At 35.1% G+C, this 19,350-nt stretch overlaps 1 protein-coding gene across 5 annotated transcripts in view; it reads left to right on the forward strand.

The window, feature by feature from the left end:
• CLCN3 (chloride voltage-gated channel 3) overlaps positions 1–19,350 on the forward strand; it is a 91,366-nt gene that overhangs the window by 29,892 nt on the left and 42,124 nt on the right. For 2 of the 5 annotated variants that reach the window (XM_055334504.1, XM_055334507.1), the window contains exon 1: positions 10,463–10,666. The exons of the other annotated variants lie outside the window; for them this stretch is intronic. In XM_055334504.1, coding sequence (XP_055190479.1) covers positions 10,588–10,666 — 79 coding nt within the window. In that variant the 5' untranslated portion in view covers positions 10,463–10,587. Of the gene's footprint in view, positions 1–10,462; positions 10,667–19,350 lie in introns of those variants that run through there. 5 annotated transcript variants of the gene reach the window in all.

Consider the following 19,350-nt stretch of genomic DNA (forward strand, 5'->3'; position numbering starts at 1 on the left):
ACATGCATAAATTTCATCTGGAGTGAACTTGTTGGAGCATAAGTTATGTTTTCTGTAGTGGTGTTCCAGTTCACACTTGGGTGAGCTATGTACAAGAGCTTCCTTTGCCCCACATTCACCAACCTCTTGATATTGTTACACTTTTATTTTTTTTTTAAGATTTTATTTGTTTATTCATGAGAGACACAGGGATGAGGGGGAGCAGAGACATATGCAGAGGGAAAAGCAGGCTCCATGCAGGGAGCCTGATGTGGGATTCGATCCGGGGAAGGCAGGCGCTAAATCGCTGAGCCACCCGGGCGTCCCTATTGTCACACTTTTAATTTTGTCCATCTGTTGTCTATGTAATGGATTCAGATTGTGGTTTTAATTTGCATTTCCTTGGTCACCAAGGAGGTTGAACATTTTTTCATGCTAATTGGCCATTTAAAAAGTTTTTTGAAGTAGCTATTTAAGTCATTTTCTTGTTTTTCTATTGATGCATCTGAGAAATTTGTTTTTTGTTTTTTTTAATTTTTTTAATTTATTTATGATATTCACACACAGAGAGAGAGAGAGAGAGAGAGAGAGAGAGAGAGGCAGAGACATAGGCAGAGGGAGAAGCAGGCTCCATGCACCAGGAGCCCGACGTGGGATTCGATCCCGGGTCTCCAGGATCACGCCCTGGGCCAAAGGCAGGTGCCAAACCGCTGCGCCACCCAGGGATCCCTATCTGAGAAATTTGTAAAGATTCTTTATTTTCTATATACAAGCTTTTTGTTGGTCATGTTATAAATATTTTCTGTTCTGTCAGTGCTGTTTCATTTTCTGCTTTAGTCTATTTGAGCTGCTATAACAAATACTATAGACTGGATGGTGGCTTAAACAACAAACACAGTTTTCAGTTTTATATATTGCTCATAGATTATTTCTTACAGTTTTGGAGGCTGGGAAGTCTAATAGCAAGACACTTTCAGACTCAGTGTCTGGTGAGGAGGAGTTGCTTCCAGTTTGCAGTCTGCCATCTTTTTGGTGTGTCCTTGAGGGAACTTTATAAGGGCACCAATTCCATTCCTGACCATGACCTAATCATCTCCCAAAGATCCCACATCAAAATACCATCACATCGGGGATTAACTTTCTTTTTTTTTTTTTTTAATTTTTATTTTTTTTTATTTATGATAGTCACACACACACGAGAGAGAGAGAGAGAGAGAGAGAGAGAGGCAGAGACAGGCAGAGGGAGAAGCAGGCTCCATGCACCGGGAGCCCGACGTGGGATTCGATCCCGGGTCTCCAGGATCGCGCCCTGGGCCAAAGGCAGGCGCCAAACTGCTGCGCCACCCAGGGATCCCGGGGATTAACTTTCAACATAAAAATTTGGTGGGATACAAGCAAACTTTCAGTCTGTAGCATTCTCCTAATGGACAAATTATGAACAAATATTCTTACTTGTAATGTGGTCCTCTGTGTTAATCTTGCTTTATGGCTAATGCTTTTTGCGTCTTAAGAAAAGTTTCCCTACCCTGAGATCATGGGTGTATTTTCCTGTATTATTTTGTATGAGTTTTATTTGCATTTCACATTTAGGTCTATAATTACCTAAGTGGTGTATGTGTATGTGAATAGATTAGGGTGTATTTAATTTTTTTTTTTCATTTACACAGCCGGTTGTTCTAATGCCAGTTACTAACAAAATCATTTTTTACTCATTCTTCTCCAGTGCAACATCTGCTATATATCAAGGCTCATATATAGGAGGGTCTATTTCTTGACTATTCTGTGTGATTGGTTTGTTTGTTTATTTAGCTGTATGCCAAAAGCATTCATTCTGTTTATAATGTTACTGTGATTAAAACAGTCCTAGTATCTGGTAAAATAAGTTCTTTCACTTTATCTTTAAGATTATCTTGATTATTTGTGGGCCCTTTTATTTCTTTGTAAATGTTAGTGTAATTTGTCATAGAAATGCCTGTTGGGTTTGTAACTAGGTCCCAAGCTATACAGGAGCACCTGGCTTCAGGGGTTCCAGACCAGATTTGGCCACCCACTCATCAGTGACAAAATTCAAAGACAGTGAGACAAATGATGGTAAAACAAGAAGGGATTTTATTTCAATTAAGCCAACACCAGGAAGATAGTGGACTACTGTTTCAAAGAGTATCTCCAAAGTGCAGAAAATTCTTACAGATTTATATAAGAAAAATATGGGACAGAGGTTGATGGGTACATACATGCATGTGGGCCTTAAAGGTCGGTCAGGTCCATCATTTTCTTGGTGTAAAAAATGTGGGGTCTTGCTGGTGTCAGGGCAGTTGTTATTGCCTGAGGGGTACTTTCAGTTCCCATTATAAGATGCTTTCCCCATTGGGTCTTTTGCCTGAGTTGAATGGTAAGCTGGAAAGAAGAAATTAATCACTTAGAAAGTACAGACTAATGTCAAAACAGAGGTAAAGTCTACTTTCAGGGTTTTTTTTGTTTTGTTTTTTTACTTTCAGGTTTTTGATTGGCATTTAATTGAGTCTGTAGATCAGTCTAATTCATGAACATGGTATACTTCTGTATATACTTGAATCTTTTTAAATGTCTTCCAATAAAGTTTTAGTCATTCCTAGTGACCTTTGTCTTCATTATTTGTTACACTCATTCCAGGGTGATTTTTATAATGCTACTAGTATTTAGTGCTAGTTTTATTCTTAAATTTAATATTGTGTCTGCTGGCATATTTTGAAATACAGCTTTTGAATATTGATTTTTAAAAATTCATCAACCTTGCATAACTCTAATTATACTGACCTGTTGTGATGTCTTTTAAGAATAGTCATATCATTGGCAAATAGTGACCATTTTGTTTCTTCCTGTTCTTTATAGTTTTCCTTACCCCTTCTCCTCTTGCTTGACTGTACTGCCTAGGACTCTGGTAAACAGTTGAATGGAAATGGCAATTGCCCATGTCTTTTGTCTTGTTCTGATCCTGAAATTTTACCTCCAAATTTAAGTATGATGTTAATCTGGATGTTTTTGTTATCTTTTATCAGAGTAAACAGGTTTATATCCATTCCTAGTTGACTTAATATACAATTTAAAATTATGAATTGTTGTTGAATTTATCATTTTCCTTCCATTTTTTGAGATGATCATTTGATTTGTGTCTCCTTTTTTTATATTAATAAATAGTTGATTTTCAGATGCTTAAACCAAATTGTATTCCTTGTATAAACTTAATTTGATCATTGATGCCTTAATGTTTTGGGTTTTTCTTTTATATATAAATTGCTGGATTTGGTTCAGTTTTGTTTAGGATTATTGCATCTGTTCATAACAGATCACAGGTAGCTTTCCTTTGTCATACTGTTCTCATTTTGGTATCAAGGTTATATTCCCCTCATAAAGTGAGTTGTAGATGATGCCTTCATTTTTAGTCTCTGGCATGGTTTATGAAAGACTGGCATTATTATTTCTTCCTAAATTTTGATAGAATATGCCAATGAAACTCTAGGCTTAGAATTTTCTTCGTAGGAAGGTTTTAAAGTATGTTTCAAATTCTTTAATAGTTATAGCACTATTCTGATTTTCTACTTCCTTCTAGGTCAGTTTGATAAATTGTAGTTTTTCAAAATTTGCCATTTTTCAATTTTATTGATATAAAGTCATTTGAATGCCTACAGGTTCCATAGTCTTTTTCTTCCTGATAATGGTTATTTGTATTCTGTCTTCTCCTCCCCTCCCTTTCCTCTTCCTTATCTTATTATCAGTGTCACTCTAGATTTATCACTCAGTCTTTCCAATAGACTAGCATTGCCTTTGTTTTGGGAGATTTTTTTTTTTTTGTATTTGTTTTCTGCCTCATTAATTTCTGATCATATTTTGTTCTTTCTTTGGGTTTATTTTGCTGTTTTTTTTTTCTAACTGAAATGAAACGTTAGCTTCTTAATTTTAAGCTTCTTTTTAGGTGAATACATTTAAAACTATCAGTGTCCCTCTCAATATTGTTTTTATTTCCATGTCATATGCCTTTATTATCATTATTACAATTTTTTTTGAATTTTTTTTTAAATTTATTTATGATAGCTACAGAGAGAGAGAGAGAGAGAGAGAGGCAGAGACACAGGCAGAGGGAGAAGCAGGCTCCATGCACTGGGAGCCCGACATGGGATTCGATCCCGGGTCTCCAGGATCACGCCCTGGGCCAAAGGCAGGCGCCAAACCACTGCGCCACCCAGGGATCCCTCATTATTACAAATTAAAAACAATTTGTAACTTCCATAATGATATCTATTTTGACTTAGAATTTATTTAAAAATAATTTCCAAACATGATGAAGTTGTTATTCAACTGTTATTCAACTGTTATTCAATAGTTAACAACTATTCAATGAAGTTGTTATTTCAAGTTGATCTTGAACATTATTACATTATTGTCAAAGAATATATATAGTGTAATATTGATATTTTGAAATTTTTTGAGACTTGCATTGTGGCCTGGGAGAAAGTCTTTTTATATCAGTGTTTCACCTATGCTATGGAGAGTATGTAAAGTGAAGCTTTTGGTTAATGTTTTTCATTATGTATCCATCATGTAAAGTTTGTTACTTTACTGTTGAAATCTCTAGTTTCCCTACTGATTTTTCTTTGTTTCTTTTTTTTTTTTTTAAGATTTAAAAAAAATTATTCATGAGAGACACAGAGAGAGAGGCAGAGACATAGGCAGAGGGAGAAGCAGACTCCTTGCAGGGAGCCTGATGTGGGACTCGATCCCAGGACCCTGGGATCACAACCCAAGCCAAAGGTAGATGCTCAACCACTGAGCCACCCAGGTGCCCCTCTCTTTGTTTGTTTCCATCAGGTATTCAATAGCAATGCATTAAAATTTTTCTCTGTATTTATAGACTTATCTACTACAGCTTCTTGTCATTCTGTAAATTTTTGCTTTTACTTAGAGTTCAAGTTATTAGGCATATCTTCTGGTGAATTGAACCACCCTACTTTTCCTTTGAAGTCATTTTCTTTCCAATTATACTATTTTCTATAAAATGCCCTTTGATATCATAGCTACCCAGTTTTCTTTGGATTAGGGATTGCATACTCTATTTTTTTTAATCCTTTTACTCTCAGCCTTTCTACATTGGTATGTTTTAGCTGATACTCTTATAATTACATAGTTGGCTTTTAAAAATCCAATGTGGTAGTTTTTATCTTTTAGTTACAATATTTTAGTGTATTTACACTTAATGTACATATTGTTATGTTTGCATTTCAGTATTTCTAAAACTTAGAAATCTTAATATACTCTTTTATTCAGTCTTTATACCAGTTTGTATACATGCATAAGGATATCTGACAAAATTTTAAGATTTATTTATTTATTTTAGAGAAAGAGTTGGGGGGAGGGGCAGAGGGAGACAGAGAGAGACTCTCAAGCAGACCGTGCTGACCTTGGAGCCCAACATAGGACTAGATCTCACAACCCTGAGGTCATGACCTGAGCCTATATCATGAGTTAGGCACTTAATCAACTGTGCTACTCAGATAGCCCTTGACAAATTTCTAGAAAAGGATTTGCTTAGACATTTTAAATATTGGCCATTTTGGTTCTTCTTTTTTTTTTTTTTTAATTTTTTTGGATCTGACTTTGAGAAAGTGATTCATTGTATGATGTTTATGACAGGTACTTTTCTTCATGTTTTTCATCTTAAGATACATTATTTGGGTAACCAGATAGCCATGTTGAGAACGAAATGCTTTATGTTTGTGAGGTATGAATATTGCAAAAACATTCTGTGTTTTTTCAGTTTATTTTTTGGCTTGTCGTGTCTGAAGAATTTCCACATTCTCTTTTTTTTGTGCTGCAGTAGCTTTGCAGCTGTGTAGCTTGACTTTATTATCTTTCGTGAAAGCTTTACTACCTCTTTTTTTTTCCTCTGATGCTTTTGCTCTGGGAGGAGAATTGACAACACAAGTTAAAGTTTAATGCCATTTGGTGTGTCAAATGTAAATGTAAAGCAACTATACTTAATGGAATGTAAACTAAAGTTCATTTGACACTTCTAGTAGCAATATATTAAGTTTGAGAGGAAAGGATGTAATTATTTGTTAATGTTTATATCATACAAGTGAATTTACTTATAAAAAAAGTATTTTATTATAGAAAATTTAGAACATAGACAAAGGTATAGGAAAGAGATGTTTTTGTTCTCAACACTTAATAATTATCAATTCATGGATAATTTTGCTTCTTCTCTACTACTTTCTATTAATTTGAGATACATCTGAAACATCATATCATTTTAGATAGATATACTGAGGAGCAGCCCCAGTGGCCCAGTGGTTTAGCGCTGCCTTCAGCCCAGGGCGTGATCCTGGAGACCAGGGCATGGAGCCTGTGTCTCTGCCTCTCTCTGTGTCTCTCATGAATAAATAAATAAAATATTTTTTTAAAAACCAAATACACTGATACTCACCTTGATCAAACTTTAGTCATGCTCATCTGAATTCTCTTCCGAATGGGGTCTCAACTTTGGTCTTATGTGTCTGTTTTTGTATTGCTCAGTTTTGGTGATAAGCTTGGTTTAGCTAAAATTCTGTACCTTCAACACCCCTGGGTTCCTTAGCTCCCACCATCTTCCAGGTGATATCCTATCACCCTGGGCTGCCTTCAGCAAGAATCTTGTTAGATCTGTTTAGCCAGAATCCTTCTTACCCCAGATGTTTCCTCTTAGTAATTTTTCATCTACTGAACACCCCCCCATCCCTTCTCCTTGGCTGTTAATTCCCATTGTTTTCTTGTATTGTGAATTAAGCCACTTTCTATATGGAGATCTCTTTTTCCCCTTTTGCAGTAGTCCTGAATAAAATGTTTTTTTCCTTTTTAACTATTGTACAGTTGTATATTTCATTACATACCTCTAAAAGATAAGAATTATTTTGTAGGCTATTATCACATCTAAAATATCACATCTAAAATATAACTGTATAAAATCACATATCCTGTGATTTTACATTTCTTCAATTATTTCATAAAAAATATACTTTGAAATTGGCATATCTTTTAAGTCTTTTGTTTTAATTCTATAGGTTCTCCCCCCCCCCCTTCCTTTTTTACCCTTACTATATATTTGTTGAAGAAATCAGGTCATTTGTTTCCCAGTTTGGGTGTTCCTGATTATGTTCTGAGCTGTCATTTAACATGTTACTGTTTCCTGTTACTTTCTGTAAATTTGGTAGTTAGATCTAAAGGCAAAAAAAAAAAATCTTTTCTTTCTTTAAATATTTTATTTATTTTTGAGAGAGCACAAGAGAAGGAGACCGAGCACACAGGGAGAGGCAGAGGGAAAGGGAGAAGCAGACTCCCCACTGAGCAGGGATCACAATGTGGGACTTGATCCCAGGACTCTGAGACCCTGACCTAAGCCAGAGGCAGACACTTAACAGACTGAGCCACCCAGACACCCCCATTTTTTAAGTACTTCTAATGTTGTAGATTTCTTGGATCATGTGTGTTAGAAGGGACTTGAAGATTGAACATTGTAATACTGTGGTTATATATGCATAGTTAGAATACCGTAGTCATCTATTCTACATCCCTGATTTAGGGATGGTTTAGGAGAGGTTGTGGTTTATCTGAAATTCCACATCAATTGAGGATGCATTTGGAAGTAGAAATATCTTCCCCTTCTGAATCTTCTTTAAAGATTTATTTATTCATTTGAGAGAGACATAGAGCATGAGCAGAGAAGAGAGGGAGACACAGTTTCCCCACTGAGTAGGAAGCCTGATTCTGGGCTTAATCCCAGGACCCAGGGACCATGACCTGAGCCTTAGGCAGACCCCAACGACTGAGCTACTACCCTGGTGCCCTCCCGTCTTCTGAATGTTCAAGTCCTTTGTTGTGTTGCCACTTTAGAGTTTTTGTTTTTCAGACCTTCCATTCAGAGTATCATCCCCTGTGGAACCTCCCAGCTGTGACTGTGAATTCTTAAATTTGTCTTTTGTTCTTTCCACTTGAGCCCTATGCTGACTGTAATTCAGTTTATTAATCTGATAATACCTAAACTGTGTCAAAGTCCTCTTTTGCCACACCTTCCAATCTATGTGCCCTTCCCTAAAGTTTAATTGGAGAGCACTTTAGCCTGAGTAATAATTCCTTTACCGTAAGCAGAAGCATAGCCATGGCCCCCTTAAGCATGAGAGATATGTTTACTTTTGAAATTTTTTTTGACTTTTAGATTTTTTATTACAAAAGTAGAATAATTATTAAAAATTCCAATAGGAAGTAATACATTTGTTGAAAATTTAAAACATAAGTACCAAATGTACAATGATCCTCTCTTCTATCTCTTTCCTTCCTCAGTGATAACAATCATTAGGAGTTTGGTGTGTCTCATTCTAGACTTAACTATACAAATACAGTTTATATATTATATATTCTCTTACATGAAGTTTTGTTCTTTATTTTTTTAAAGATGTTATTTACTTATTCATGAGAGACACAGAGAGAGGTAGAGACACAGGCAGAGGGAGAAGCAGGCTCCATGCAGGGAGCCTGATGTGGGACTCGATCCCAGGACCCCGGGATCACACCCTGGGCCAAAGGCGGATGCTCAACCACTGAGCCACGTAGGCGTCCCCAAAGTTTTGTTCTTTAAAGACAATTCAAAATTTTGGACTTACATCACACAACTTACTTATGCAACATGGTCAGTATATTTTATAGAGAAGGTATTCTTCTTCTAGTTAGTGCTAGGTAGCTATAATTTTCATTTTTCCTTTAAGACATAGTTGTAAATCAGGAAAAACAAGTTAAGAGAGTGCCTACAAATACCAGGAAAATTTACAGATAAATTTTTTTGTATAAAGGTATGGAACAATAGTATCAAAAAAACTAAGTTATTCATGAATGCTATATAGCATGTGTTTTTTAGAAGTCTTAAAACAGTAGAATTTATATACCAAAAGACCTCAAAGGAAGAAATTTACATTTAATTAATTTGGTAAAATTAGCTCACTGTCAAAACTTGTTTAAAAAAAAAAACCTAAGAAAATATGAAAAATACAGAAAACGAGGAAAAAAAACCACACACAGTCTTTTTTTTTTCATGCACAGTCTTATAGTAAATGTTAATAGCCAAAATCAGAATTAAATAAAATATTCCTATTGTAGTCTTTTATCTAGCCTGTATTTCTTTCTTAAAATCCTTTTTTCCCAAATCAGGTCAGATTTTATAAGAAGGGCTAGTTTTCTCTGAGGTTCAAACTTTTTGAAATATAAAACTTTATTTAAACTAATTTTAAAAAGGATCCCAAATAACTGTAATGTACCAAGTAGAATTACTCTCTTCTTTTTACTGCCACTTGAGTCCTTTCCTTCTCTTACTCTAGTTCTTATACAAATGCCTTGACTTAGAGTGGACCTTAAAGATTGGCTCATTCAATACTTAGGAAAACAGATTTTACAGAACCCCTTAGTCCTATGGTATTGCTACTAGCCAATAGAACATTTTTAGTTAGTGGCACTGCAGCAACATAACTTATTTCAGAAGAATCTCCTAGTCCAGAGGAATCACCTCAGAGAAGCTATAAAAATGTGAACTCAAATGAGCGTCAGCTTTCTTTTTTTTTAATTTAGGAATAATAGATTGAAACAAAAAAAGTTACTTTATTTCTGAATTTCGTAAAAATTTTTAGTGAAGAGACTGTTGGAGAACACTTTGAGACACATTTTACTAAAAGCCTTTTTTTTTTTCCTGAGAGCACAAAATCTTCGTGAGGTAGGAAAAGTAGGATAGGAGGGGGGGGGGGAGAGAAATCTCCTATGTAGTAAACCTTTTGGCATAATTTCACAAGTAATAGCTAAGTTATTTGGTATGTTAAGTTTTCTTCTCAAAAGCTAGAATGTCTTACTAGCTAGCTCCTTGAAGGAAGGAAACAAGAGGCTGTTGGAGGGGATTAGGGAGATAAAACACTAATCAACTGTTCAGTTACTAAATTTTTTAATCTACAGAAGTCTGTAGTACATTTCTGATAATTAAGAACAGACTTTTAAACCCAATTTTAAATTAAAATTTTAATGAGAATTTTTATAATAAAACCATACACTCTTACTAGTATGTTCCTCCCATTTTTCTACATCAGAAATAAAAAGGGGCATTGTCCACATCCAGTATTTCCTTTTCACATTGCCGTATTACATACTTTGTTTCCCTTATATTTATCTTAAAATGGAAAAGAATGTTTCTTTTGTTTTAGTGTACTTGCCACTGATGTTATAGAAGCTGTATTGTGAGTGCTTTAAAATTCTCAAACCAGTTTTGTCTGTTGTACTTGGAGCTTAGTCATCATCATACGTAGCAGGACCTGATTAAGAAGGCTGTTCCGCCTCTAAGCCTTGCTAGATTGTAGCCACTAGCAACCGGGCTGCAATAATTTCCCTTTGATGACATCATTCACTGTGGAAGAACCCAGTTGCTTCAGTGAGTCGAACTACATACAGTTCTAACCCTCATCAAATATGGCATCTCCCTCGCTTGCTGCAGCAGGGGTGGAAGAAATGCCAGTTTTTTTTTAAGCTAGTGAGCTTTTCTTTTTCATCTTCTTTTTAAAAATTCTAATCATGGATGCTGCTTCTGATCCCTATTTGCCTTATGACGGGGGAGGAGACTGTATTCCCTTGAGGGAATTACATAAAAGAGGTAATACCATCCCCTTGCTGTGAATCCTCTGTTGGTATGTTTTGCATGTGGCTGGGCGGTTCTGTAGTTTAAAACAGGTTCTGGATTGTCCTTTAAATATTGCAGTATGTTGTTTAGTTGCCCTATAATGTTTTAAGGGGCAAATGCCGCCTTCTGGATGGCTCCGTAGTCGTCCCTGATTGTTTTCTCTGTGCAGATTAGTACTGCTTCAGATCACATCGGACTTGGACTCGTACTCTGACTCCATCTTCTATGTGAAAATCCTCTTGCTGTTTAACTGCGAAAATGAATTAATCTGCTTTTACAGCTAACTAGTGTCGTGTTAGCACCTAAAAAGTAATGTTTTTTAAAAACTTAACGTGTTTCCTTTCATTTACACAGAGAAATCAAGTATGTGTCTGTGCACCTGTGTGTTTCAACTGCTGCCAGTTCCTATGTAGCTTTTGCCACCACGAAGTAAATTTATAGTAAAAGCTCTCTGTCTACATTTTAGAACACTTGAAGATGGCAATAAAGATGAACAAATTCTTAAATTATTTTTTTCATTTAATATCTATTTCAGCTGATTAACATTAACTACATTGTCTCCTACAGGTATTTTATGAAAACTGATACGAGTAAAACATTTAGGGTAATTTTTACACGCCAGAAAAAATAATACTCCGTAGTTTGTAAAAACTGGAAAAGCACCGGCATTCATGTAAATCTTTTGGAAGGCACTGCCTGGGTCTTCATAAAACTGATTACTTGTTAATAGAACTGTCCTTTTAAAATTTTTCTTAAAATAATCTAAAAATAGACTAGTTGGTAGTTCTAGAGAAACAATTGAACATTAAGAAAAATCTCAACTAGATGATTTCATTTATGAGCCACATTAATTTGAATTACAGCATGATATTGTAAACTCATTTTATGGTTCAACCCAAACTTTGGTTTATGAAACAAATAAGGAAGTCATGAGCATATTTAGCTGATTTATTTAAAATATAGTTTGTATTCTGATAACTTTTTTTTTTAGTAGTAAGTTCTGTTAGGATTAGAAAATGTTAAGGTATTCAGCAGATATTTACTGGTTGCATTATGTCTGTTGGACACAATTTAGGCTCTGAGCAGTTGTAACATTGGTTATCCTGTAGTATTCTGTTGTTTGTAAAAGCTTTTCAGATTTTGAGAAAAACTATACGAAGATCATGTTAACATATAGTGTACTTTTTCTTACAGAGTTTTTCTCAATAAAAATTTTCTATATAAGTATGTATACATATTGTTTTAAACATTTGGGGAAATATTTAAAAGCATAAAGAAGAAAATAAAAATTTCTCATTATCTTACCATTTGGGTTTTTTTGGTTTGTCTTTTAATTTTCCAATTTTTAATGTGTTCATAAACTCTCCTTTTTCCTATGTTTTCATCACTCCTTTTCTGGTAAGGATTTCTTTAAATAGGAAGCAATGTGAATGAATGGTGACTGTTCAAATGTCACAGTATTTGCTAATCAGTAATTAAACTGTAAAACAAGACAAACTGTGTTTTCTCTGAGCTATTACAACATCTGTTTCTTGATGGTGATAAACCAGAAAACCTGGGCTTGGGAAATTTAAATTCTCAGTGTTGGGCTTGACAGTCTTTGAACTTAATATGGACTCGATCTCTATGAGATATGCAAATAATAAGAAGCCAAAGCTTATGTGAGAGTAAGGCATGGTTATTACTAAAACGTAAGCTTTTTGTTTCCCTTATATTTTCATGAATAGTATTTTAGGAATCTTGCTTAAGGTCTAAATCAGGCACATTCTTAGCAGCCCAGATAGGTTCCTTATCCCTTGATGAGACTTACTGTAATATAAGCCAACGTTATTTGAAAGTAACATTGTGTCTTTGTAGTACAGATCAGTCAGTTATTAGGCCCACTTGACGTACTGTGGTAGGTATCCTGACATCTATGGATAAGAGGTTATTTGTTTTCCGTAATGTATGACCTATTGTAGCCATGGGTCAACACAAAGGAACTGGAGATGTAGAAACAAGTAGCTAGCATAAATCAAGAAAACTGAATCAGCTTTCTTATGAGGATGAAATTACCATGACTAGAAAGATTTCTTTAGGCTGATGAAGAATGAAGAGGCAGGTATTCAAAATGTAAAATTGTAAAGGGTATCAACAAAGTAGACATGAATCTGTTACTGAATCTCTGAATGCTAGAGTTAGGGATTACCTTTGTGGAGTAAATAAAATTCAGTTCTATTTTTCAAAGTGAGATGGTAAATGATGAAGCTTTCTACTTAAGTTGATAATATAGAGAAGACTGGAAATGTAAGTAGATTAAACATAGAATTAGTTAATATGTCGTTAGATTAGAAATTAAGAAATGCCTTAAAATGCCTTTTAGAAATAGCTATGTCTGACGTAAATTTCCGATACAGAAACTATCAAGCTTTTTCATAAAATGTGTGTTCCATTTTTATAAGGAAAAGAATAAAAAACGTGGTTAATTTGGATGTTAGCTTTAATACTTTGACTTTTTCTTAATTTGTTCATGAAGGTCAAGCAGTTTGGGGAGTTGAATTCTTTTCTTCTATCAGGCCTTTCTTTTACTCCATGAGGGCCCTTTAAAAATTATTGAAGATTAAATATTTCATTCAAGTATTTACTGAGTTCTTGTATGGAAAAGGTCCTATTAGGTGCTGTGGAGAATGATGGTGGTAGTAATAGTAATATTAATAATAGCTAATATTTAGTATAGAATTTACTGTTTGCCAGATACTTTTGTAAGTGCTTTGGTATATTCATTCATGTGTAACAAATCATTTAATCCTCCTCACAGACTTGTGACTTAGGTCCTGTTAGAATCCCCATTTTCCTATTGACAGAACTGAGGTAAAGAAATCATGAAGGGAAGTTAGGATTCAATCCAAATGATTTGGCTCATGCTCCAGTTATGGTGAAATAGTCCCTCTCACTCTGTATATCCATGCTAATTCGTGGCATTTGGAGCCTGGCAGGGGCATTAGAAAGCTTCCCAAGTTTAAAAACAAAGAAACAAAGCCCAAGGAAGTTAATAAGTTTCTATTGAGTGGTATAGAGTGCCTGGTCTGTGGGATTTTAGGGGAGGAAGAGATCAGTCTCCTTTTGATGAGTGCTGTCGAAGTAGGCCAAGGTTTCAAGTACACAAGGGAATTTGATAGGACATTCCTAGTAGAGAGAGGATAGAATGAGTAAATGCTCTGATGGGAGTAAATGCCTAATATGTGGTTTCCTGATTAGTTTTGCTTATCCATGGGGCTATTCAGGGGCAGTATAGCTAGGCAGAAGAGTGCCAGATCCTAGAGGAGTTTGAATACCAGACCAATTATGGTCTTAAAGAACAAAAAGTGGGGGCTTCCTAATGAGATAAACTTTTGGGGTCTTAAGTTTCCCTGAAGTCGTTCTTGATATTCATTAGCTCAGAAATGTATTTGGGTAAAGTATATATTTTTTAATTTTATTTATTTTTTCATGAAAGACAGAGGGGGCGGGGCAGAGGGAGAAGCAGGTTCCACGCAGGGAGCCCGACACCGGACTTGATCCCAGGTCTCCAGGATCAGGCCCTGGGCTGAAGGTGGCGCTAAACTGCTGAGCCACCCAGGCTGCCGCTTTTGTTACTAGTATAATAGATGAACTTGTTCATTTTTATCTCCTCAAAAAAAGTATCATTAGCATTTTTTGCACATTATTTGGAAATCCAGGTGTTAGATGATATTTTTACTGCCAAAGGGACGTTCTGTAGGCTCTTTGTAAAATGATGTTAGGATGCAGGTCCTTACTGTACTTCCATTACCTCTTTTTGCCAATTAGAAAAATTTTAAATCTCTTCTTACAAATTTATTCATATAAGTATAAATTAAAAAATATATTATTTATTTTATGTCAGGAACTCTTTGTATTCTAAAACAATAGTATAAAAACAAAGCCTGTGTTTAAATTTATTTTGCTCACAGTATCGGAACTTAAAACCTTCACAAAAATCTGGTTCATATTACTATCTCTAGCTCTATTTTCTAAAAATAACAGGCATTTTACTATGATTATTTTTTTTTAATTTTTATTTATTTATGATAGTCACACAGGGAGAGAGAGAGAGGCAGAGACACAGGCAGAGGGAGAAGCAGGCTCCATGCACCGGGAGCCTGACGTGGGATTCGATCCCGGGTCTCCAGGATCGCGCCCTGGGCCAAAGGCAGGTGCCAAACCGCTGCGCCACCCAGGGATCCCTTTTTTTTTTTTTTTTTAATTTTTATTTATCTATGATTATTTTTTTATCTTATGGCTTGTCATTAATTCAGAAATGCTTTGTGTATCAAGATTTCAAAATGTGAGCTAATTTTGGCCATTTGCCTGCCATTGAGATCTCTGCTTTGTGACTACACAAAGCCACAGGAGACTGGTGGCTTAAATTATATTTGAAAGTTTTGTTTTTGTTTTTAAATAAGCATATGTTTAATTTATACTGTTAGGAGTCCATTAAAACCTTAATTAAATCAAAAATATTTCTTTCAGTTTATTCCTCTTGCCACTCAAGAAAGCAAATTTCTTAAGTCTTTTATTCATATAATACACACATTATCTTACATTTCAGAGATAACAAATGAACATGGAATTTGTTTCCAGTTATACAGGTGTCTTTATATCCACTTTATTATCTCTACCTAAGGATGTGGCTTTTTATTTTGGGATGGCAACGGAACAGAGAAGAAAACAGTGAATTGGGTAATGGACTCAGCATTGCTATTGACTGCCTGTATATCTCTGGTCAACTTCTTTGGAATTTGGTTTTAATTTCCAAGTCTTTATAGTTTAAATCTTAGTTAAATATGACTGTGGATGGCAGAACAAATTTCAAGAGCATATAGTTTCTTCATTTATCCAGTGGACATTTAATTGTCCACCTACTAAGAACTTTGCACTGTGCTTGCCATTAACCTTTTTAATCTTTCATTTGGGAGCCTGTTAACATTCTGGAACTTCCACTATCAACTTACATTTACTTTCCCCTCCCTCACCAGGATGATCATTTCTTATCAGGTCACAGAGGGAAGAAAAAAAAAAAAGCACAATGGGGACTAGACTTCCTGTAATATAGAGAAGAAACTGAGTAGTCAGAATATGTAGAATTTTGGGTTACTGGCTGCCTTTTTTTTTTCATAATTAAAAAAAAAGTGTGTGTGGTGTGTCTGTGATAGGATAGTAGTCTGCATTATGATTTTAAGTGCCAAGGATCACAGCTCTTGTATCTTTTGAAATGGACTCTAGAAGTAGTTAAGAACTAGTCTTAGTAAATAAATGCATACCTACTTTTTCATCCCAGCCTAGTATTTGGCTCTTCCCCTTGGAGAAAAGACTTAGGCTGCTGAACATGTGTGACTGTGAAATTTACTAATAAGTTCAGTTCAAGGTGTAACAGTAGTTTTTTCCCCCCAGTGTTTTTTTGTTTTTGTTTTTGTTTTTTAGTTCAGTTTGGCAAGTATATATTGTGGGCCAAGTGGGTGGGAATATAAAGGTTTTTTTGTGGAAAAGCAGATAATTTTATTAATGTCTATATTTTAGTTCAGTGTTTGTCAAATTGCAGATTTTAATGTGTTGGTCATGAAATCAACTGGGTTGTGACTAGTATCAAAAAAAAAAGAGAAAGAAAATAGTAAAGTATGACTGTATTTGCCAGAAAGTAAGTATACTAAACTTTGGTTTTATTTAGGTACATGTCTGTATACCTTTCTCACTATTTAGTGAGAAATGTTTCTTGCTATGGGCCACAGTCACAAAAGTTTGAAAACCAGTTTCTAAGTATACACATGGAGGGGCAGTTAGCTCTCCCTGGGGTAAAGTAAGATTCTTATGGCCCAAAATGAATCTGTAACAACCTGATGCTGAAAATGGAATAGCTTTATTGTCACAGGCCTGCTACAGCATAGAACATGAGTGCTGGTAGCAAAGCGGTGCCCATGACTACTATTGCCATAATTTTTCATTACAGCATTTTAAATAATATAGGACAAGATTGGAACCAAAGGCAAAGAGGGATGATAACGGTGAAGGGTAGGATTGTATTAATCGTCTGAAAAGTGCCTGTGCACAGGTGTTTTGGGAGAAGGCACTACCTAAGAGTTCTTAGACCCACTAGGAGAGAGGAGTGTCCACATATCTTACAGTATACGTATGCAGGCAGACTAACCATGAAATTATTTTTTAATCAGTATTCCATAGTGGTAAGATATGCCTTTAGAATCATACTGCTTGAATTTGAATTAACTCCTTAGTAGATGTGTGACCTTAACTCTTTGGGTTTTGTTTTTCTAATTTATGAAATGGAGTAATACCTATTTCATGGGGTTGTTGTGAGGATTAAATGAGCTAATATATATAAAGTGCCAAAAACAATTTAGATAATGTTTTATTGTTGTTAGATACCAGATAGATAGCAGTATCTGGCTTCTATAGAGGTAGGAAAGAATTTTTAAAATTCTGATCTAGTCTAGTTTATTCGTTATTTCTTTTGTCACTTGTGCTTTGGTGTTTTATTTGCAAAACCATTGCCTAACCCAAGGTCATAAACATTTACTCTTCTGTTTCCTTTTAAGAGTTTTCTAGTTTTAGTTAGCCCTTGCATTTAGATCTGTGATCCATTTTGAGTTATTTTTTATGTATAGTGTGAGGTACAGGTCCAGCTTTATTTTGCATGTGGATAGCCAGTTGTCCCAGCATCATTTGTTGAAAAGACAAACTCTTTTTTTGTTTAGATTATAGATATTGGTAAATGAGTTTCTGTTTACATAGGTATGTATGAATTCATACCTACTTTTGTACTTAACTGCCTATAGAAGCATTTTTCATAATAGCTAAAAGGAGAAAACAATCTAAATGTCCATCAGTGGTTTAATGGAATATTATGGAATATCCATTAATGCGATATCTACTGATACATGTTGTAACATGGATGAACTTTGAATACATACTAAATAAAAGAACCCAAATACAAAAAACTATGTATTTCCGATTCCATTTATATAAAATGGCAAATAGGCAAATCCATGTAGGCAGAAAGTAGATTAGTAGTTGCTGAGGACTGGGAAGTTGAAGGTATATAAAATTCTACATCTGGAGAAAAAAATAAAGTTCTTTATCAATAAAATTGTTTTTGCAAGAAAAACTACAACCCAGTTAACAGCTCATTGATTAATTTTTCCTGCTTACTGAGGTGTTTTAGTGTTGATAATACTTGAACTATGAAATAATGTTAGTGTTTTCTAATTACAAAATGTCCGTTTCATGGAAAGATTGGTTATTGACCATAGATTTTAGAAATCTGTTTGTGTCCATGCCAGTTGGGCATAATGAATTAAATGATATTTTTAAAAAACTACAGGATTTTTAATATACAATTGTAGAAGAGCTCATCATTCAAATTTGTAAGGTATTTTTCCCCTTTCTGTGTCTTTTTGTGAATCTTTGGGTTAAGAGTAATGCCATATGAGGGATCCCTGGGTGGCGCAGCGGTTTGGCACCTGCCTTTGGCCCAGGGCGCGATCCTGGAGACCCCGGATCGAGTCCCACGTCGGGCTCCTGGTGCGTGGAGCCTGCTTCTCCCTCTGCCTGTGTCTCTGTGTCTCTGCCTCTCTCTCACTCTCATAAATAAATAAAAATTAAAATTAAAAAAAAAGGGTAATGCCATACGAATAATGCAGCCTGGTGCAGTTTTAAATACCAGAATATTTGAGCAGAAACACTACGTCATGCTTATTGAATTCTTGTTTGTCAGATTATCATTAGATATTTCACATGATATATCTTCAGTTTACACATCGTACTCTAAAAGTGGGTGAAAAAAACCCAGGTACCTCTAAGAGGTTTGTAAGTAAGTTGTGAGGGATACAGTTAAATAGAGTTAAATAGCTACTAAATGGCAGAGCTGGAGAATGACTTTAGGCCTGATCTCCAAGCTCATTAAGGTCATGGAATTTCTCTACTAGGTTACTCTGAAAAGAAGGCAGCCTTTTTTTATTCTCCCAGCCATTGTGTAGTAGAAGGGTAATCACTGGCATCTGATAGGACTCCAGAAAAGTTTTTCATTTTTTTCTTAAATTTGGGAACTACTTTCAGATTATACTTTCTTACAGTCCAAGTAGTAGGAACTATCCTATATCCTTTTGAAGTTAAGTCATTGACATTAACAGACTCCAGTGTCTTTGTATCACAGTGTTCAAGATTTACATTTCTAGAAGAGGATTTGATCAGTCTAGCTTGGATCATGTGCCTTTTTCTTAGCTGGGGAGGGGAGGATACCTTGATCAGTGTTTTCCACAAGACTATGCAATGAAGGAAAGAAGCTTCCTAAAAATAATTGGGTTCTATCACAGAAAGAAAGGGAAGGGGTTTCTAGGTGGGTAGAAACAATAAGGGAGTATTATACAAAGAAAAATCCTAATCTGAGGACAGCTGCTGGTTAATGTGGTCATTTTAAATTTGGAGATACACCTGGTTATTGATATTTACTATCTGGGTACCTGTTTAAGGAAAATGTTAACAAGAAAAAAGTTAAAAATTTAAAAACTAAAGAGGATGACTAATTAGGCTCACATATGTTTATTGCATGTACTGTTTGTAATGTAAACTAACCTGGAAGTTTAAATTACAGTAGGTCACAGCAGTTA

This window comes from Nyctereutes procyonoides, unplaced genomic scaffold, assembly GCF_905146905.1.
Source record: "Nyctereutes procyonoides isolate TBG_1078 unplaced genomic scaffold, NYPRO_anot_genome, whole genome shotgun sequence".
Classification (NCBI taxonomy): domain Eukaryota; kingdom Metazoa; phylum Chordata; class Mammalia; order Carnivora; family Canidae; genus Nyctereutes; species Nyctereutes procyonoides.